Source organism: Salvelinus alpinus, chromosome 33 (genome assembly GCF_045679555.1).
Source record: "Salvelinus alpinus chromosome 33, SLU_Salpinus.1, whole genome shotgun sequence".
NCBI classification, from domain to species: Eukaryota; Metazoa; Chordata; class Actinopteri; order Salmoniformes; family Salmonidae; genus Salvelinus; species Salvelinus alpinus.
In genome coordinates, this window is record NC_092118.1 from 19475845 (window position 1) to 19498755 (window position 22911).

Here is a 22911-nt window from a genome sequence, read left to right on the forward strand (position 1 = left end):
CTGTGAAGGGAGTAGTACACAGCGTTGTACGAGATCTTCAGTTTCTTGGCAATTTCTCGCATGGAATAGCCTTCATTTCCAAGAACAAGAATAGACTGACGAGTTTAAGAATAAAGTTCTTTGTTTCTGGACATTTTGAGCCTGTAATCGAAACCACAAATGCTGATGCTCCAGGTACTCAACTAATCTGAAGAAGACCAGTTTTTTTTATATAATCAGCAATACAGTTTTCAGCTGTGCTAACATAATTGCAAAAGGGGTTTCTAATGATCAATTAGGCTTTTAAAATGATAAACTTGGTTTAGCTAACACAACGTGCCATTAGAACACAGGAAGGATGGTTGATGATAATGGGCCTCTGTACGCCTATGTAGATATTCCATAAAAGAAATCAGCCGTTTCCAACTACAATAGTCATTTACAACATTAACAATGTCTACACTGTATTTCTGATCTATTTTATGTTATTTTAATGGATGAAAAATGTGCTTTTCTTTCAAAAATAAGGACATTTCTAAGTGACCCCAAACTTTTTAACATAATGTACACTAAATCAAATTGTATTGGTCACATACTGTCACGAACGTCGTCAGGGTGGAAATGACCGGACTAAGGTGCAGCGTGGTGAGCGTACATTTATTTTTATTTTTAAATGTCTCCAACAAAAACAAGAAACAACAACAAACCGACCGTGAAGCTGAATAGGGCTATACAGGCCACTAACACAGACAACTACCCACAACTAAGGTGGAAAAACAGGCTGCCTAAGTATGATTCCCAATCAGAGACAACGATAGACAGCTGTCCCTGATTGAGAACCATACCCGGCCAAAACATAGAAACAGAAAACATAGAAATAAAGAAACTAGAATGCCCACCCTAGTCACACCCTGGCCTAACCAAAATAGAGAATAAAAGCCTCTCTATGGCCAGGGCGTGACACATACACGTGTTTAGCAGATGTTATTGCAGGTGTAGAGAAATGCTGGTGCTTCTAGTTCTGACAGTGCAGCAATATCTAACAAGTAATGTCTAACAATTTCACAACTCTAGATGACTAACTGTATTGACTAACTGACTCTATTGACTAATGACTAACTGTATTGACCTCACCGTGGGTCCATCTTGGCACTTCCCCACCACAGTAAAATAATATTTTGGAAGCTATAGAAATGCAGTTATTAATATTCATATTTACATTCGTTTTTTTGCCACATTCATTCTAATACAGACACCTTAATGCATACTTTGAAATTACATAATTTGACCGAAACAAAATAATCATAAATGAAAAAATATATAAAAATATTTTCCTTCAAGTATAATTTGTTTAGATTACTGATGTTACTATCCCCACTACAACAAAAATACTTAAATACATGTAATTTTGTCCTTGAAACATGTAATTTATTGTTTCTATGTAGAATTCCATTAATTCCTATGGAGGACTGCTCCTACTGAGGAGTGTCAACATGGCCAAACGGTGGCTTCAAAGCCTCTCAATGGCCAATACACAGCATCAGCAATCCAGGGTTTGTATACAGTTGAAGTCGGAAGTTTACATACACCGTAGCCAAATATATTTAAACTCAGTTTTTCACAATTCCTGACATTTAATCATAGTAAAAATTCCCTGTCTTAGGTCAGTTAGGATCACCACTTTATTTTAAGAATGTGAAATGTCAGAATAATAGTAGAGAGAATGATTTATTTCAGCTTTTATTTATTTCATCACATTCCCAGTGGTTAGAAGTTTACATACACTCAATTAATATTTGGTAGCATTGCCTTTAAATTGTTTAACTTGGGTCAAACGTTTCAGGTAGCCTTCCACAAGCTTCCCACAATAAGTTGGGTGAATTGTGGCCCATTGCTCCTGACAAAGCTGGTGTAACTGAGTCAGGTTTTGTAGGCCTCCTTGCTCACACACGCTTTTTCAGTTCTGTCCACACATTTTCTATAGGATTGAGGTCAGGGCTTTGTGATGGCCACTCTAATACCTTGACTTTGCTGTCCTTAAGCCATTTTGCCACAACTTTGGAAGTATACTTGGGGTCATTATCCATTTGGAAGACCCATTTGCGACCAAGCTTTAACATCCTGACTGATGTCTTGAGATGTTGCTTTAATATATCCATATAATTTTCCTTCCTCATGAGGCCATCTATTTTGTGAAGTGCACCAGTCCCTCCTGCAGCAAAGCACCCCCACAACATGATGCTGCCACCCACGTGATTCACGTTTGGGATTGTGTTCTCCGGCTTGCAAGCCTCCCCCTTTTTCCTCCAAACATAACGATGGTCATTATGGCCAAACAGTTCTATTTTTGTTTCATCAGACCAGAGGACATTTCTCCAAAAAGTACGGTCTATGTCCCCATGTGCAGTTGCAAACCGTAGTCTGGCTTTTTTATGCGGTTTTGGAGCAGTGGCTTCTTCCTTGCTGAGCGGCCTTTCAGGTTATGTTGACATAGGACTCGTTTTACTGTGGATATAGATACTTTTGTACCTGTTTCCTCCAGCATCTTCACAAGGTCCTTTGCTGTTGTTCTGGGATTGATTTGCACTTTTCGCACCAAAGTACGCTAATCTCTAGGAGACAGAACGCATCTCCTTCCTGAGCGGTATGACGGCTGCGTGGTCCCATGGTGTTTATACTTGTGTACTATTGTTTGTACAGATGAACGTGGTACCTTCAGGCATTTGGAAATTGCTCCCAAGGCTGAACCAGACTTGTGGAGGTCTCCAATTTTCTATCTGAGGTCTGAGCTCACGTCTTTAGATTAGATGACTAGCGGCAGACCCCAAAGAGTTAAAGAAACATCCTGTGTCATCTGTGATGTCAGCTGCAGGTAAACCTATGGTAAGAGAGATAATTAACCTTTGCTTTTTCAAACACAGGCAGTGCTTGTTTTTTGTTTGCTGTCACCTGACCCATGTCAACCTACAGTTTTACCACCTGTAAAGAGGGGAAGTGGACCCCTGTCCCCCTCACTGACCGTCACCTGTCTGGTCAAGGATGCGCAGGTCTTTGTTACCTGTGTTGTCAGCTCTGTGACCAAGAGTACACTGAACCGTGGGATATAAAGTATATTGTACCGGTAACTGCCAAAATAAAGGAAACACCTGAGTAAATGAGGGATACAAGGTATATTGCTGTGCTGACATGGAATTGTTCTAAGATGGTCATACTATGAATCATTTAGCTATTTGATTTTGAATTTTAGGACCCCTTTAGGTATATACTGTATATATATATTATTTTACAAGTATTTGATAAAATATTGAATTTGGCTTTTACTACTATAGCCCAGAGAAACACATTCAATAGCATATCCATAAACACATATTTAACCCCTTTTTGTGGATAGGCACAAAACTACCCTCATACTTCCATTAATTTGTTTAACGGGTACCAGTTACCTTCAGACCAGTCCTGTGGCACTGGTGGGGGTCATAGAGCAAAACTGGCACTCGTCTGAAGTCGATGTGCCAACTTCATGTTTGTGACAATCTCCCCTTTCCACAGTGGGGTCACGTTAGTTTGTAGCCCAAATGGTTTGGACACTACAAACAGAAGTTGACACATCGATGGTACCGACTTCAGAAGAGTCCCCTGACACTTGAGTCTCCCCTTTCCATAGAGTGGCCACTTTATGCTGAGGTTTATTTTATTTTTGCAGTTACCTGCAAGTAAGCTGGATAGACACAGGCTGGAATTTAATCATCACCTGTATTTGTGATTTAAAGGGAGATGTATAGGTAGGGACTGATGCTGCCAGTTGAAACTGAATTTAAATTGTTATTTTCTCTGTGAGTACAGTATGTGAGCTGGCATGAGCCACTGTGAGGGTCCTAGTGCTCTGTCTGTTATTACACATACAGTGAGATGAACTCTGCAGAGGGGAGGCAACAAACCGGGCCTAAAGAGAGAGATAGAGAGAGAGAGAAATCATGCCTCATCTATTCTCCATGACATTATATAAGCATTTCTGATTGCTGCCTTTTTTAAATGTTTTATTCACTCCACACTGCGCTGGGTGACTAAGTGGTTGTACTTAGTGATCGTGACCGGTTTTCTGGCCTGTTATTTTTAGGATTGCATACGGGTAATATTGAATATCTTCCAGTTACTACCAATGCACTTATTCCAGTGCTAGTGGAACACAGTGGTTAGTGACAGTTTCTCATTGAATGTGTGTTACTTCCCTTAATCAGTAGACAATTAATGGGGATTGATTGATCAAGACAGACAATGAAAGAAATACACATAAAATATGTATTTTTGTCAAATCTAAATTACAGTTGTATAAATTACAAAATGACCTTCACAAACAAGTAACTTTTATCAAATATCATCTGAGAAAAAGTGTGTGAGTAAAAGTGCCTTTTATCTTTTCTTAAGCCAAGTGAAGCAACAAAAAACAACAGCCATAAAACATTGTACTCCTCAAAAGGTTGAATCTCAGGAGAATCAAGCTAGCATCATGTAGTCATCCAAAGTACATGTAGCATTTTTTTTAAACAAAAAACGAACTACAATAAGAAACTACAGCAACTAAACCACTAAGTAACAAAGGTGTAAAATAATAGAGAAAATCATTTCTAAAGAGCTTTATTATTCCCTATGAATTATATCTGGTTCAGTAGTAAGCCACATACAGGTTATAAAATGCTATGTGTTCCATTGGCGAGGGCTCTTCTGGGAATAGGGAACTAGTGTTCCTCTGCCCACCCATGGCTAAATAACATCACTAGGATGGAAGGACTTGGTTCATTTGAGTGTTTTTGTATGAGTTGAAGGGCTCTATTCTTGGAAGTTGTACTGATGTTATTCTGTTATTGTCCAGTTCACTATAGGTCATAGTGTAGGAGTTCCTGAGTGGTTAAATCCTAGTCACATCATTGGAGGAATAATGTAATGATTACGATTAACAAACCATTTTTATACATTCCCATATGGCCATTGGCCAGGGGGGTAAACTATCTCTCATTGGACTCTTCATACAGTATATTGTTTATTAAACAAGTCCATCCTAGGTACTGTAGATACTAGGCTTCCCTACTCATGCTAGGTACTGTAGATACTAGGCTTCCCTACTCATGCTAGGTACTGTAGATACTAGGCTTCCCTACTCATGCTAGGTACTGTAGATACTAGGCTTCCCTACTCATGCTAGGTACTGTAGATACTAGGCTTCCCTACTCATGCTTCTATGAAAATGTGTGCACATGACAGCAGGAACGTTATATAAGAGGAAATAAAAGTCAGATAAAAATCATTTAGAAGTGATGCCGTGTCACGATACACAGTTCTGTGCTCCACGAGAGAGAGCAAGTACAAACTGAACGGTGTGAGGCTCATTTCACACACATTAAGGCTGTTTCTTCTGCACTCTAAAAAGAATAGCTAGGAAACAAGACTATGAGCATTTCAAAGCACAAATACATAGATGTGTGTTAGCTATAGCACACATGCAGTGATGAGGCTGTGTGTCGCAGCAGGCAGAGGGATTCACACAACTGTAACAAATAGATGGATGAAGTGAAGCAGAAGACGGAAGACACTCCAAAGAGCATACCATTAAACTAGCTCAATGACAAAAAATATACACACTTCCTTCCATCACAGAAACTGTTACTGGCTATTTTCTATGTTGTTAATAACATTTACCATTGATGTTGTTAATAACATTTACCATTGATGTTGTTAATAACATTTACCATTGATGTTGTTAATAACATTTACCATTGATGTTGTTAATAACATTTACCATTGATGTTGTTAATAACATTTACCATTGATGTTGTTAATAACATTTACCATTGCCTGCCTGAAAGAGAAAATATTGAGACGGTTTCAAACTTGGAAAATTCCTCCTGCAGTGAAAAGTAGCCCTATACAAGAAATGCAATATAAATTCTTAAAAATCACTGTACTCAGGAACTATCCTCAGAGTAGAATGGATAGTCTGAACACCTGATGTTGATGATGTCATGGGCTAGTAAACATGCCTGAGATCTCAGCTTGTGATTGTGAATTTAACATTACATACGTGTTTGTGTTTTTTATGTGTTGGCTCAACTGGCACAGACCTGTCCATGAGAGTGCAGAGACTGACCTGACCTCAGGTCCCTTAGACAGAGGAAATGACTCTAGTGCAAGCGGAGAAGGTTGTGCCAAGTGTGGCCTCATTGAGGTGAATGTTTAGCCTGTTGAGGGTTAAAGGGGTAGGAAGCTGCCAAGCCTCAGTACCATTGAGGCTCATGGCCTTTCTGTCTAACTCAGGGTGACCATCTCATATTTGTCCTTGACGTTGTTCTCCCCCTGTTTCTCAGGCTCGGAATGGTGCAGCTCGATGAACAGGAAGTAAACGGCGGCCCCCACCACTCCTCCAACCATGGGCCCCGCTACTGGGATCCACCACCAGCAGCCTCCAGCACTGCACAGACCAGAGGAGATATACATACAGGGGTTTAGGAGTTTACATTTGACTTTGTAGTGAGTAAGTTAAAATAAAACATTTAATACCAAATACACTGAGTGTACAAAACATTAGGAACACCTGCTCTTTCCATGACATAGACTGACCAAGTGAATCCAGGTGAAAGCTATGATCCCTTCTAATGTCACTTGTTAAATACACTTAAATCAGTATAGATGAAGGGGAAGAGACAGGTTAAAGAAGGGTTTTTAAGCCTTGAGAGAACATGGTTTGTGTATGTGTGCCATACAGAGGGTGAATGGGCAAGACAAAATATTTAAGTGTCTTTGAACGGGGTATGGTAGTAGGTGCCAGGCGCACCAGTTTGAGTGTGTCAAGAACTGCAACGTGGCTGGGTTTTTCATGCTCAAAAGTTTCCCGTGTGAATCAAGAATGGTCCACCACCGAAAGGACATCCAACCAAGTTGACACAACTGTGGGATGCATTGTCGTCAACATGGGAAAGCATCCCTGTGGAACGCTTTCGACACCTTGTAGAGTCCATGCCCCGACGAATTGAGGCTATTCTGAGAGCAAAAAGTGGTGCAACTCAGTAACTCAGTAATCTACAGGGTAAATAGTGGTCACCCGCGTTAAAGGGACAGTGCAGTCAAAAACATGATTTACCTGTTTATTTTATGATATCTCCACACTATGAGGTGTAAAAAACACTCTGAAATTGTGAAAAATATTATAACGCACTTTTAGAGTAAGAGCTTATTGAAAAAATGCTTGGAGTTTCAGCCTGTTCAGGTGGGATACAGTTTTTGGCCGACAGCATTAAATCATAATCTGATCTAATTATTCGGACCAATGACCAGTTGTCTTGTATTTGCATATGTATCCTCCTAATTTGAAGGGGTAAGCAGGGATGATCCTATCCACCAATCAGGGATGTGTATGAAAATATATTTAAATTTGTATCAACATGCCCACACAATCAGACATCATAATCGATAGCAAAAGGAGGCTCAGGGTAATAAATGATAAAAAAATATATTTGCCGTTATTTTCATGTGATACAGTGATGATTTAAAAATACATTGAAAAAGACACTGCATGGAGACACTGCAGGAACGTACCATGGTCTGGGGTACGCTACTGTACATTACACAGGAGGTTGGTGGCACCTTAATTGGGGAGGATGGGCTTGTGGTAATGGCTGGAGCGGAATCAGTGGAATGATATCAAATACATCAAACACACGGACCATTCCATTTGCGCCGTTCCAGCCATTATTATAAGCCATCCTACCCCTCAGCAGCCTCCACTGGTACATTGGGAGCAGATTCCACTACTACCTTTTGTTTATTTACACAGTAAGACTCCCTGGATAGGCTCTCTCTAATCTCCACCTCTCACTACTCCTCTATTCTCTCTCATCTTCGGGATCAGTGTCCCTTCCACGGGACGGTTGAGCTAATGTAGGCTAATGCGATTAGCATGAGGTTGTAAGTAACAGGAAAATGTCCCAGGACATAGACATATCTGATATTGGCAGAAAGCTTAAATTATTGTTAATCTAACTGCACTGCGAATTTACAGTAGCTAATACAGTGAAAGAATACCATGCTATTGTTTGAGGAGTGTGTACAATTTTGAACATGAAAAGTTATTAATATACAAATTAGGCACATTTGGGCAGTCTTGATACAACATTGTTAACAGAAATACAATGGTTCATCAGATCAGTCTAAACTGTGCACATACACTGCTGCCATCTAGTGGCCAAAATCTAAATTGCACCTGGGCTGGAACAATACATTATGGCCTTTCTCTTGCATTTCAAAGATGATGGTACAAAAAAAATACAAAAGAACGGTTGGCTTTTCTTTTTTATTATCTTTTACAAGATCTATTTTGTTATAATCTCCTATATTCCTTTCACTTTTCCACAAACTTCAAAGTGTTTCCTTTAAAATGGTACGAAGAATATAAATATCATTGCTTCAGGGCCTGAGCTACAGGTAGATTTGGGTATGTCATTTTAGGCGAAAATGTAAAAAAAGGGGCGGATCCATAAGAGGTTTCGATCTGCCTGCTAGTCTATTGATCCAACTATACATAAAGTTGATCTGTTCCCACTCCCCACCAATCTGTTTCTATTAATGCCTAATTCTAATTGTGCTTTACAGATTTGCCAGTTATCTTAATAGCGGGTAATAGTAAAAGCCTAACAATTTCCAATGACCCCCAGATCACCCCTCAAACTCCCACCTAAACAGCTCTTTGCTACTGTAGCCTACGTAGTACATGTCCTGATTCTGTCCTGAATTGAGCGCTTGATCATCTCAGGGCAACTCCTTGATAGAGATTAGCCTCCCTCTGCTAGTACTGACTGGTTGGATCCTGTGGGCGAAAGGGACTGAATTACCAGCACTGACGTGACAAGGCACAGGTAGGAAAACAGACAGTGTCTGAACAGGCTCTGTTTAGCTGCTAAACTACCAGGGGTTGGATGCAGACTACAGGGCTGGTGGATTAGGGTGTGTAATCTATGGACAGAGCTAGGGTGACTAACCATATCCCATAATCAGGCCTGATGACGGACAGACACACTGGGTCACACGATGACGTCTCGTAGACATGGCACCCTCCCAGCTCTTCCTACTGTACCTACTGACGTCAAAGAAATGTGCCACTGTACCTGGTCCTATTGCTTTCAGTTTCCCTACAGAGATTCAGTGGATGTAATGTATGGTGGATGGAATGTACGCTTTATATCCTACTATCACCCTTATACATCTCTATCTTAACATCGTGATTACAGCTGTGTGTGCTGCTAAAAAGTCTGAGATTTAAGGGATGTACTTAAACCTATATTTCAAATGGGCAGATTACGTCAAATTTGACAGTATGATGTAAATCTCGGGGCCGCAGGTTTATGTGCGCATTAGCGAGAACTAATCTTAAATGTATACGTATATGGATAATCTCATATAGACATAGGATCTTAATTTGAGTCAGCTTGCTACAGCAGGAAAGGAATCCTGCAGCAACAGGAAATTATAATTCATGGACATTTTTGTAGGGGTTCATACATGTTTCGTAAGGGAAAATCAAGTCTTTAATCTCAAAGTGGAAATTACAAACTTTAGAAACCTTTTTAAACTTCAAATACACTACACGTTTTAAATGTCCTGCATTGAAGGAGAGTTATCCTATAACAGGGTGATCAAATTAAGATCCTACATCTGTATGCAAAACATCTGGTAAGATGTAGTGTGAACACGGTATAAAGTAGAGGGTCAAATACTGTACGTTAACGTTTCCCACCCCAGTAGGGGACCCCCAGCCATTGCACACAATTGTTCTATTCTAGCTCCAGCACCTCTGATTCAGCTTGTGATTTAACCGGCCAGCCCTTTCCGATGAATCAGGTGTACTGTGCTAGTGCTGGAATAGAACAAATATGTGCAATGGCGGGGCTCCCCAAAGTGCAGGTTGGGAAACTGTTGACTTTGGCCATTAGATCAGACAGCGCCCTCTACTGAAGAGAAGTCTATAGTGCACTGGCAGAGAGGTCCCTCATATCCTTCACATTTATCTTATGTAACTCTTCTTTAGCCCAGCTCTCATTGTTAAATAGCTGCTTGTGAATTGCTTCACCCAGCTTCCTCTGGGGACTATGGAAGTTTGCATGGCAAAGTACAGACATTGCAGCCGATGACCGCTTTGCTTATCTAGTGTAAATAAATACCCAAAGATCAGGGACAGCTTTGAGGAGTGATGGCAGAGAGAGGGAGTCTGCCTCTGACAGTAGGACACACAATGGTGACATTTTCTGTTATATGAAGCATGGAATATTTATGTGCGGGAAAATAATCTTACTCTGCCTGCTCACGTCTCCAAGCCTTTTTGAAAATGCAGGAGATACAAGAGGTTGCTGGACATATTGATTGAGATTGTCAGAAGAGCAGAGATAGCGATAGAGCCGCATACTCCTGCTCTTCCTGAAGGAGGCCAGGCCGCTGGTATTCACTCCCATGTTTCTCACACTGCGTGCCTAACTCCCAGCCACTGCTGGGGAGGAGGACTGAAAAGCAGCATAATGTGCCTGCAGCTCCGCTTGGCACGCTCAGATCAGAGAGGGGCTTTCCTGTCACACACACACATACTCTGTTTCTGCGTCTTCATGAATCTTTCAATGTTCTACTGTAAAGTGAGCACAGGCTGTTTGATCTTTTAGGAGAAGAAAGCTCATTTTCAATTTCAAAGGGTTTCAGGGCAAAAGGCATCTAATAATGTTTGTGAAATGCTACTGTACTTATGGAGGCCATCCAGCTCTCATTTGTGGGACTTGTCTTCTCTCTAGTATAAGCATTGTTGAAAATTACCGGAACACCTCCATGCCCCATCCGGCCACAGCAGTGAAGAGCCTTGGGCCCAGGTCTCTGGCAGGGTTGATGGGATAGCCACAGTTGAGTCCCATGGATACTCCGATGGCCATGATGATCAGGCCAATGCACAGTGGCTCCATCCCTTTAGGAGCTCCAATGTTCTTCCCATCAATAATGGCCAGAATGCACAGGATCAAGGCAGCTGTTCCTATCACCTGGAGACAAGGCATCAGCCATGAGTTTGAAATAGCAATGATCAAAACAGATAATTGACAGACATACAGATGTAGGATCTTAATTTGAACAAGTTCGCTACAGCAGGAAAATAATCCTGCAGCATCAGGAAATATGAGTTATTATGTAGATTATAATTAAAGGGATAGTTTGCCCAAATTACAAAATTACATATTGGTTTACTCAACCTGTAAGTAGTCTATGGACAAGGTATGACAGCAGTCCATGCTTTGGTTTAGATTCCCTGGCAGTGGCTGGCATTGTTTACAAGTGCTAACAGCCTTTTTAAACATTGAATACACTGAAAATTTGCATTTCCTGCTGTGCATTTTTTTTTGCAGCAACAAAAGAGTGATCAAATTAAGATCCTACATCTGTATTCAGTATATTCATCACTGCTACAAAATGAACAAACAATCTGTAGCTACTGCTCATGCTGTCACTGTGATGCTTCCACCAATATAGAAAAGACAGCCTCTCATAATAGCATAACAGTGGTATTCCTTGTAGCTTTTTATGTAATGGTAGATGATAATAGGAGTTTGATACCAGACAGTGACAGAGGGAGAATGGCTTGTTGTTATGGTCTGGGTTTTATAATGACTGTCTGTGGCCAGCAGGACTAATTTGCTGTGATGTCCTGTGGCCGTCTATTCTTTTGCCTAAGCCTATAATGGGGCTTCCCCTTTCCCCTGGATGAAGGATAGATGAGGCAGCTTTAAAGTCTTTTGAACAGTCTCTATATGGTTATATATTAGGAGCAAACCTTATCTTGGGATAAAAATACTCAACAACTCAACAATTGCATTAATTACTGTTCATAGAGGGGAAAACGACTGCTTGAATGTTTGCTTCTATTAGCCAGTTAATGATTGTTTTCTGATTATATTTTGACCCCCTACCCACACACACACCCAACCACATAATCACACACACACACACACACACACACACACACACACACACACACACACACACACACACACACACACACACACACACACACACACACACACACACACACACACACACACACACACACCAGGGTTGGGCTGAATTCGAATTGAAGGCAGTCAATTTAGGAAGTTAACTACAATTACAATTAAATAATTGAAAAAATTGCATTTATTTTCAAAGACTTCTCAATAAACTGAGAAGTAAAGCTATTTATATCAAAAGTTTAAAAAATCCTCAATTTACCGTAAATTTCACTGCCTTCAATTTGAAACCAAACCTGCATGTGCACACTCAGCTCTTGGGTATTCAACACATATGGTTGTTTTTGCTCAACCAGTATTGCTCACAATATATGTATGAGAACAACAGCTGTTCCGGACGACTGTGTGATCACGCTCTCCGTTCCCCGATTTGAGTAAGAACTTTAAAACAGGTTAACATTCACAAGGATTACCAGGATGCCTACTCAGAGCATGCGCTGACCAGCTGGCAAGTGTCTTCACTGACATATTCAACCTCTCCCTGACACAGTCTGTAATACCTACATGTTTCAAGCAGCCCACCATAGTCCCTGTGTCCAAGAACGCCAAGGTAACCTGTAAATGACTATCACCCCGTACCCCGTATCACATCTGTAGCCATGAAGTGCTTTGAAAGGCTGGTCATGGTTCACATCAACAACATCATCCTTGACACCCTGGACCCACTCCAATTTGCATACCGCCCCAACAGATCCACAGATGACGCAATCTCTATTGCACTCCATACTGCCCTCTCCCAACTAGACAAGAGGAACATTTATGTGAGAATGCTGTTCAATACCATTGTGCCCTCAAGCTCATCACTAAGCTAAGAACCCTGGGACTGAACACCTCCCTCTGAAACTGGATCCTGGACTTCCAGACGGCTGACCCCAGGTGGTGAGGGTAGGCAGCAACACATCCGCCATGCTGACCCTCAACACGGGGGTCAGAGACCTGGCAGGACCAGGACAACAAACTCTCCTTCAACGTCAGCAAGACTAAGGAGTAGATCATGGAAACAGAGGGCCGAGCATGCTCCCATTCACATCGACGGGGCTGTAGTGGAGCGGGTCGAGACCTTCAAGTTCATTAGTGTCCACATCACTAAGGATCTATCATGGTCCACACACACCAACACAGTCGTGAAGAGGGCATGACAACTCCTCTTCCCCTTCAGGAGGGTGAAAAGATTTGGCATGGGCCCTCAGATCCCCCAAAAGTTATACAGCTGCACCACTGAGAGCATCTTGACTGGCTGCATCACCGCTTGGTATGGCAACTGCTTGGCATCAAACCACAAAGCGGTACAGAGGGTAGTGCGTACGGCCCAGTTCATCACTAGGGCCGAGCTCCCTGCCATCCAGGACCTCTATACCAGGCGGTGTCAGAAGAAGGCACTGAAAAATGTCAAATATTCCAGACACCCAAGTCATAGACTGTTCTCTCTACTACTGCATGGCAAGCGGTACCGATGCACCAAGTCTGGAACCAACAGGACCCTGAACAGTTTATACCCCCAAGCCACAAGACTGCTAAATAGTTAGTTAAACAGTTAACCAAATAGCTACCCAGACGATCTGCATTGACCTTTTTTGCACTAACCTTCTTGACTCATGACATCTGCTGCTGCTACTGTTTATTATATATCTTGTTGCTTAGTCACTTTATTCCTAGCTATATGTACATATCTACCTCAATTACCTTATACCCATCGACTCAGTACTGGTACCCCGTGTACATAGCCAAGTTATCGTTACTCATCGTGTATTTATTATTACTTTTATTACGTGTTATTACTTTTCTATTATTTCTCTATTTTCTCTCTCCCTGCATTATTGGGAAGGGCCCGTAAGTAAGCATTTCACTCTTCGTCTACACCTGTTGGTTACGAACCATGTGACAGCTAACCTTTGATTTTATTTGACACATACTACAGCCTGTTCACCATGTATGCTTAGTTACTTACATGCACATGACTGATCTAAACGCATTCGGGGGACCGAGATGCGCAGTGCTCTAAGGCACTGCATCGCAGTGCTAGAGGCGTAACTACAGACCCGGGTTCAATCCTGGGCTGTATCACAACCGGCCGTGATCGGGAGTCCCATAGGGCGGTGCACAGTGTCGTCCAGGTTAGGGTTAGTTTGGCCAGGATAGGCCGTCATTGTAAATAAAAATGTGTTCTTAACTGACTTGCCTGGTTAAATAAATTAATGCTCACGTGCACATTCACTTATATACATACTATTACATATGTACTGACATGTTCTAGCTCAGAGACTTCAAACCTAAATCAGGGTGTGTGCCTGTGCGGCTCATATCATTCAGTAACAAAGAGTATTAGGATATGGTTAGATAACCATTGATGGTGCATCTCTCACCTGGTCTACGAATCCTCCAAGGACTGAGATGTGCTTGGCAGGGTAGGATGCCCATATATTAGCTGTGGCATTGACGCCAGTAACTTGCATAACTCCTCCTGTGTGTTCCATTAAGGCATCTATGGAAAAGAGAATAATAAATTAGCCATTGAGTTTTCCCAATAATGTTAGTGTTAGTAATAACCTATAATGTTCCCACTCCAATAATTTTCAAAACCTTTCCATTAAAATATCACACTGGCTAAATGCTATGAATATGGGTTCCATTTAATGAGGATGATGATGATTATGATGATGGTGATGGACATGATGACAGTAACATCTACCATAATACAACCCATAGACAGCACAAGATCCAGCGAAGGCACCCAGGAACTGTGCTGCCACGTAGACAGGGAACTTCTTTATAGGCAGCTTGCCCAGGACCACCATGGCCAGGGAGACTGCTGGGTTCACATGAGCCCCTGGAACAAAGGTCAAAACTGGAATTCAAAAAAAGGTTCAAGCTTTTGTAGGAAGTCTGAGATACATTCATTTGTAACCACTATCCTTATCTAGTGGATTCAGTCATAGACACAATTACGGCACAACACTAGGCGGGGCACAAGGCGGGGACTGAGACTCTGGGTGACCTCAGCGGGGCAACACTGCTGGGGGTTTCAGAGCGCCCCAAACACTAATCCCCAGCCCTGTTCACTAACTGTGGCCACAACAGCCGGCTGAAACATCCGATCGGAATTGGGTCTGACATAATCTGCCTGAATCTGCTTAAGGCTCGCGCAAACCGCATGTCGTTGGAATGACCCGGCCATGACACACCTCCGCTAACAAGGGTGCTGGTTTACTCTGCCTGTAAATTAGCATCTCCATCATAGGAGTTAAAAGGAGCGGGGGGAAACAGAAGTGTGTTGTGTTCCACTTGGAGAGGCTAGCCTGGCTGGGAAGGCTGGAGACCCATGCCCCAGTAAAGCTCATTAGTCCAATACCTGTGATCATCATCAGAGATGTCACCTAACAGCGTGAAGGCTTCTCATCCACACATGGGCCCCAGGGTTGAATGGCCCAATCATGCTGTAAAGGTTCCTATACTGTAGCCTACTACACACTCCATTCTTCCTGAATTCATTTTCGCTCAAGGAAGCTCCTCAATTAATGATAAATCCACATTCATCCAAATATGGCATAAATTTTGGCTTCCCAACACTCTGGTCTGATGTGCTGTAGCTGTAAACCAGGCATTGAGGATGAGGGGTGGTCCTGAGTTGAGCTTTAGAGATACAGTACAAAGACTAAGCTCACACTCTGCCAAAACTGGATTTTCTAAGATGAAAGCACATTGAGTATGGCTCATATAACACTCATATTAGCTCATATGCTACAGTGTTCATATTATCCCGGGGGTGGGCATTAAAAGCTCTAATCACGTCGTTGCTCTTTTATGTCCCAATTGTGATGGAAATTACCACGGCAATTTCAAATTACAACTCATCATCCCCCATTACGTAAAGCCTCGCTGAGACATAATGAAACCCTTGATTGCTGATTAAAAAACGCTCTCCACCTTCCTCAGCAAGTTCACCTAAGGCAGCGTGACTTTTAAAAAGTAATTCCCCCTAATGTTATCCCTCTGTGTCATTATTGCTGCCGAAGCGAGAAGGAGAGGGCGATCCTTGCTTTAATCTCTATGGAATGCACCCAATAAAGTTCCCCTGGACATGAGGACACACAACTCCAGCCTTGTAAATCTAGCCGGCACACTTCATCCTCTGACACCAAGAAGCAGCCAGGCATTAGGAATGGGTAATCGAGCTATTGCATATTTCTTCCATTTCCTCTGTGCCTCTTCCCCAGTTAGGGTAATACTAAATGGTGCCCACGTTGAGTCCAGACTGCTATGGAATACTAAGATGATGTTCTCTGCATCATTTCGCCATGTTGCTGAGTCTCTAGTGATGACCTAGGTCTCCACAGTCCATTGCTGTTACTGTATGTGGACTTTCCCCAGGACACAAGTCAGGGTGAAGCACACATGAGAGTGTTAGTGATCCATGACTGTACTCTTTACTTTCTCTCCTGTGATCTACCTGACAATAGGGATGGACATCATCTCCCCCTTTCTCAAACAATGAACAGGTGAACATGTGGATGTGAGGACATCCATGGAGCCATAACACACAGTTACCCAGACATGTGGGAAGTACATGTTGTCCTTTAAGAGTTTAGTACCTGAGAGCAAAGAGAGCCAGACATCCATGGTCAAAGTTCATGGCAAAGTAAAGCCTTTTCATCAAAGACAAACAACCATTGATGACCTTTGAGTCCTGCTCACATTTTTTAACCCACAACCCTTTTTAATATTAAGATCCTTTATTGGTCAATTCCACAAAATTTGACTTCTGCTTTCAACCCCTCTGAGACACACATGAGCAGGTTTTTGGAGAGGTGCAGGGGGCTGCCACACTGGGCACCCAGGGAGCTGTTGTTGTGGGGGGTTAAGTGCCTTGCTCAAGGGCAACGGTACACTCTTAGAAGAAAAGGTGCTATCTAGAACCTTAAAGGGTTCTTCAGCTGTCCCCATAGGAGTACGCTTTGAATAACTATTTCTTTGTACAGAAAGTTCTACATGTAACCCAAAAGGATTATACCTGGAACCAAAATGGGTTTGCCTATTGGGACAGCTGAAGAAACCTTTTGGAACCTTTTTTTTTCTAAGAGTGTAGGCAATGGAATTTAGGATTTGATACCACCAACCCTCCTGATGCTGGCTCGCCTCTCTAACCGCTAGGATACGTGCCACCACTTTTGTAATTGGACAAGTTGTTTGTAGATAGAGGTGACTGAGTGCAAAGTATCATTTTTTCTCTCAGTGTTCGTCTTGTATTTTTTATAGTAATGACACTATACTACATCTGTCAGTATCTCAGTCTCTCCTTTTGTAGTTTCATGTTGCAAACAAAAGAGGATATAATGACATTAAAAAGGCCTGACTTATAAAATGAGGTGCTGACCAACTGAAAAGTCTCAACACTAAACACACATGTTGTGTTGCATTTTCAATCATACTGCAAAATCAACTATTTGGGAAGTTAGAACACTATGGCTATGTGCCGAGTGGACTTTAGAAATGGATGTTGAGAATGCAAAGTTATGTAAAGGAGGCATGGTATTCACCTGAAACTCCCCCAGCCACGTAGACGGCCATCATCACCCCCAGAGTGAAGCCGATGTGGATGGTCAGGGGTTCTCCCAGAGCTCCCTTACTCAGCACCGTCTGGGCCACCGAGCCACATCCAAAGAGCTGGGACGGAGACAGAGACAAAAAACACAAGCAAAAACATGTTGGCAGGAGGAAGAAAGAGTCGTTGTTTTTTCATTTCCAATTATGCACAAAAGACTAGTCCTCTTGTTCTACAGCCTTCATTTCTAATTAGATGGCCTTTTAGATCAGTGCGTTCCTCCTGAACCCTGTAAGAAGAATGCCATAGAAGACGTCCCATTTGAAGCATGGGAAATTATCATTCATCCTTTCATTATTTTATTAGAAGGACAAGTAAATCAAAACAAAAGTGTTGAAAGAAGGATGCCGTCCAAAAATAGCTGTTTCTGTTGTGAGGAGTGGATTAGTCCATTGATGCTGTGCCGCTGACCTAGATGACCACTGACTCACTGAGCCCACTGAGACTGAGCCTCAGTGAGCCCAGCCACTGAGCTGTGCCACTCAGACAGAAAGGACAGGACGGGGAGGTGAACCTAGAGGGGATAGGTGGAAGGCAAAGGACAGGTCAGATTATTAAGGACCCCTGTAGATTTCACCTCAGTAAACAGTGTTTCCCTCCAAGCTTGGTGATGATGGGGAAATGTGTGTGTTTTTACCGCAGTAATAATGCAGAGAGAGAGTGTGTATATCTGTTAAGGGGAAAAAGGAACTGTGAATTGAACCAGCTGGTCTATCTTATGCTAATGGTTTCTCTGTATTCAGTGTAATATAGATCTATTCTCATTCTATATCAAATCACTGTATTCATTGACAAGTTGATTGCAATTGATAGGGGGGTATGCTTTAAAAATGTATTAAATATTGATGCTATCATATGATGATTTTCAGCCTACAAGCAACATATAGGGTAGCCTTGTTAATCAAATATTGAAGCTTTGCGGAAATATAAAGGTGTGCAGTATGCTACATAAATTGGGTCTATTTATTCACAGATTAGATACATTCTAAAGAAACATGAATGTCAAATCACTGTGATGATCATACATCATATGGAATGGTGCATGGTGCATGGTGCATGGTGCATGGTGCATGGTGCATGGTGCATGGTGCATGGTGCATGGTGAATGGTGCATGTCAGTAAAGGTTTATTGTATTTGATCATGTTTTTCTTTATGGCTGAAAACACCAAGCATCCCATTAATTCTCCCCCTCCTATCCCCCACCTGTCAAACTTGCCATTACAACATTCTCTAGATGTCTTAATTATCTCCCAAGGACTTTCTCATACCAGAATTATGGATGAGCACATCAAAGAGAATCCACATTATCAGGATATATTAGTCAGCACCTAAACATGTCAAAACATGATATCCCTGTTGACAGATCAAGTCCCCTGAGAACAATTTTGACACCTTATTACCATATTGTTGCAGCTTTAAAGCAGGCTATTAAATGACAGTCAGGTGATGAGGGAAAGTGTCCATGTACTTACTATTAATACGAATATCCCCAGAAATTCTGCCAGGAACTCTTTGATGATGTCCTTCCTCAGGGCACATTGCTCCTTCATTTTTCTTTTCCTCTCAAGGTCCATATTTCCCGCGGACATCTGATGTCTCAGTCTTGTCAGGACAGACAGTTGACGAGTAGTGTGAGTGTGAGCGTGAACATGAGCGTCTCTCCGGTAGTTCAGGACGTAACCCCTCCTCCCCTTAGTAGCCTACTACACGTGTATTATGTACACTCGACTGACATGACCTGTTAATCTTTTTCTTCCATGAAACTGTCCCCCATCACCACCGCTACCGCCAGGGGTGCACTCTTTGGATCTAAGTGCTTTATTGGTCAATAAGTGTTTGATTGGTCAATATTGACTCCAATGGTCAGCAACTGACTGAACGTGGACAGTGCGCATTTATACGCGCGAATGTAGACAGTGTGCATTTACTCATAACTTGTCTATTTTCTATCAACAAAGTCATTCTTTCAAGTTTTAATTATATGGTTGATAATAATTAAATAACTCAAATGTGGCAAATATCCCACTGGGCACAAACTGGTTGAATTAACCTTTTAACGCAAATTTTCAAGTATTGTGGTGTGGAATCTATGTGGAAAATACATTGGATTTGAAAAAAGTAATCAATGTAAACTGTTGTTTTAAGGGTGGAATTTCAACCACAGGATTTTGCCATCATTGTAACGAAGGATTTCAAACGTAAGCTTCAAGTTAATCATTAATATGTTGAATTCACGTCTCCATCTCAACCAAACGTTAAAGAACAGGACTAAATCAAATCAAACTTTATTTCAAGTTAGATTTGATTAGATTTAGTCATATTCTTGAACTTAGATTTTTGGTTGAGATGGAGATGTGAATCCAACATATTTTAATTTGTAGACAAACTGAAATTAAAGCCAGAGTAAGTCAGTGGCACAGATGGAACTACCCAAGCAGAAGATACATCTCCTTCAAATATTGATATCTGGTTGCATTGACAACCAAACACAATTCAACATCACTTTTGAAATACAACAAATAGCCTATTAACTTGTCTACAAGTTTAAAAAATGACATATTGGATTCATATCTCCAACTCAACCAAAAATAAAAGTTAAAGAGTGGGATTAAGCCAGTGGCTCAGATGGAGCTATGCAAGCAGTAGATACATCTCAATTAAATGTTGGTTTTTGGTTGCATTTTCAACCTAACACAATTCAATATGACTTTTGTAGTACAGTAAATAGACTAATGCTAAGGCTGTCTTACAAACAAATGTAACATTCAACCTTAAAATTAGTAACACATCCATGGCCACATTTTGAGGTGACTATAACTATACATGTCTTCTTATGTAATCATATAAAGCGTGCATGTTCAAGATAGCATGCATAGGTGATCACAGGTCTGTGGAGATCTTACAATTGCTGTAATAATCTTCACAATTTCTCGAACGTCATTGATCACTTGCACTATGTATTTTAATGTAATCTCAACTGCAATCCATCAAGGTAATTTGGTTCTGCTATTAGATGAAGCACAGTGATAACACATTAATCTCTTGTATAAACCAAAAATCTGACATTGTTTTTGCATTGGAATTTGGTTGTGATTTTAGATGGTTGAAAGCATAGTGATAACACATTGGAAATTCAACAATCGTTTTGCTTTCTTTTTGAGTGGGTGGACTGTAATCACATTGATCAATGTCATAACCAAATATGTCTCACTTATCAACGTTAAAATGACATGGTGTGCCCAGTGGGATGTTGAGCATAAAACTATGTGGATTTTTAGGGAATGCCATGGAATAGTAGTAGCCTAGCCTATATGACAATGTGACTCATTTGGCTATACATATGTTTTGTTATCTGTTTATGTCTTATCATATTGACCCATGAATCCATTTGGTGTCAATGAGAATATTGTGTAGAGCCAACCACTGCCCTCTTCTGAGAGTGTTGGGTTAATGATGTGTGCTGCATGTGGCAATGTTGTAATGATATGCATTGTATCTCTTTGCCTTGAGGTCGTGTAGACCATTGTCAAGGAGTTTGAAATAATATGATTTATCATGCAACTCATTGAGTATTTAAAAGTGTCAGTTCCTGACTACGAGGAGTTATAAGTGCCTGGGCACTTATCAACAAGCTCTCACATTCTCATGTCAGAATTAGACGTTCATCCATGTTTCTCTAACATCACATTTTGAAGTTGTTCCAAATGTCCAGTTTCGAAGTCTTTAAGGTTAAGTTTAGGCATTAACTCAGAATGTTTGTTAGGGTTAAGTTTAGGCATCAACTCCGAATTCTTAAGGTTAGGCACTAACTCCAAATGGTTAAAGTAACTGTTATGGTTTGGGATATGCTTAAAAAATATATATCAACACAACTTTCTATACCTGGATTCGAACGTGCATCCTTTGAAACTAGTCGCAGATGCTTACGAAATCTACTTGAAGGTAACAGCGCTCACTCTTGCCCCTAGTGGCCGGTTTCCAAATCCTCTCCCGACATTCTCAGATATGGATGGATGTTGAATACTGACTCGTATCACGGGTGACCTGCCTGCACTTATATCAGGGGTGACTGCCTGCACGTATATCTGACACCTTTCTTCAAACACCTATAAAGCAGTGCTATTCAGATAATTCAATAGCCATTAATTTCATTGGGAATATAAATCCCCTCGAGACTTTTGACCTTTTAAACATTGGTATCATATAGGCTACTTTCTGATCAATCACGTTGCCACCAAAGGAAATGATAACTAGGATCAGAGGGTGGCATGTTACTGTATTAGACCCAGTTCGAGTTGATGTTTTGTCCAACAGAGGGAGCTCAATGAACAGAGAAGGAGTGGAGTGGTAGCAGGGAAGTGACACCGTCTACATGTATGTCTTATCTTCTGCTCCCTGTAGTCTGTTAAAAGGAGAGGCGACAGGTAGAGGATGGGATGTTTTGGTTGCATTAATCAATGTCACTTTTTCGTCTTTGTTGTCTTTGATGTGAAACAGACACGTTAGGAGTGTCGCCCATGCTGTGAAAAAAGGGAGCTGTGGTGATGGAGAAAAAGCACCACTGCGGGGTATTTCCAAATTATACAACTCCGTCCACTTTTTTATTCTGTCAGCCGCTGGATTGTCAATATATTCAAGGCATGTGGAAAGCCATGTCACAGTAAGAATGTATCTTCTCCACTAGATAGATGTCCAACAACAGTAACCTATAGACTATTGTATAGATGTTCATCAATATGTAACCATTAGGTTGGAATAAATAAATAAAAAGTGGGATTATCCAATATGTTATTGTTTCAAAAAGATATCAAGAACATTGTATTTTAAGAGAATGAAACACTGCATCTAGGCCTAGTAGGGTACCTTATTAAATAATTCCATGTAGCCTGTAGATGTATTATCAAAACATGGAATCACATGAGAGCGTTCAAATAAATTCACCCAACCAACATTATAAAGGCTACACCTTATATTTTAGGCCATATGCCTATATATCTCAGTGATGAAGAGATTACTCACGCCGGTATAAGAGCTTTGCTTCCAATCACTCGATTTATTGATACATTTCAAATGTTTAAAAAAGTTTGACCCAATAGCAATAATGCGATGTCAGTCATTTGTGGTTTTATTAGTTAACTATTTAAGCCCAAAATTGTTATAGGCCTATCTTGAGATGTGAGCAATTGGCTAGTAGGCCTACCATCACTCCCGAGGTGTAAAGATCCGTGTAACTCCTTTTATTTTTTGAGACATCG

The 22911-nt window shown here is 41.2% G+C and overlaps 1 protein-coding gene across 2 annotated transcripts; it reads right to left on the reverse strand.

Annotated features, from left to right (window-relative positions):
• Window positions 1-4598: 4598 nt before the first annotated feature.
• On the reverse strand, window positions 4599-19346 carry LOC139563053 (aquaporin-9-like). Of its 2 annotated transcripts, none has more exons than XM_071381311.1 (6): window positions 19129-19344; window positions 17591-17717; window positions 14746-14883; window positions 14420-14538; window positions 10822-11039; window positions 4599-6442 (listed from the first exon to the last, which is right to left on the reverse strand). In XM_071381311.1, exons 1-6 carry the CDS (start codon window positions 19243-19245, stop codon window positions 6280-6282), a joined length of 882 nt encoding a protein of 293 aa, XP_071237412.1. In that variant the 5' UTR covers window positions 19246-19344; the 3' UTR covers window positions 4599-6279. The 2 variants fall into 2 exon arrangements, with proteins under 2 accessions (XP_071237412.1, XP_071237413.1); XM_071381312.1 differs by lacking the exon at window positions 4599-6442 and adding an exon at window positions 8654-8833 and having other exon boundaries at window positions 19129-19346.
• Between the last annotated feature and the right edge of the window lie 3565 nt (window positions 19347-22911).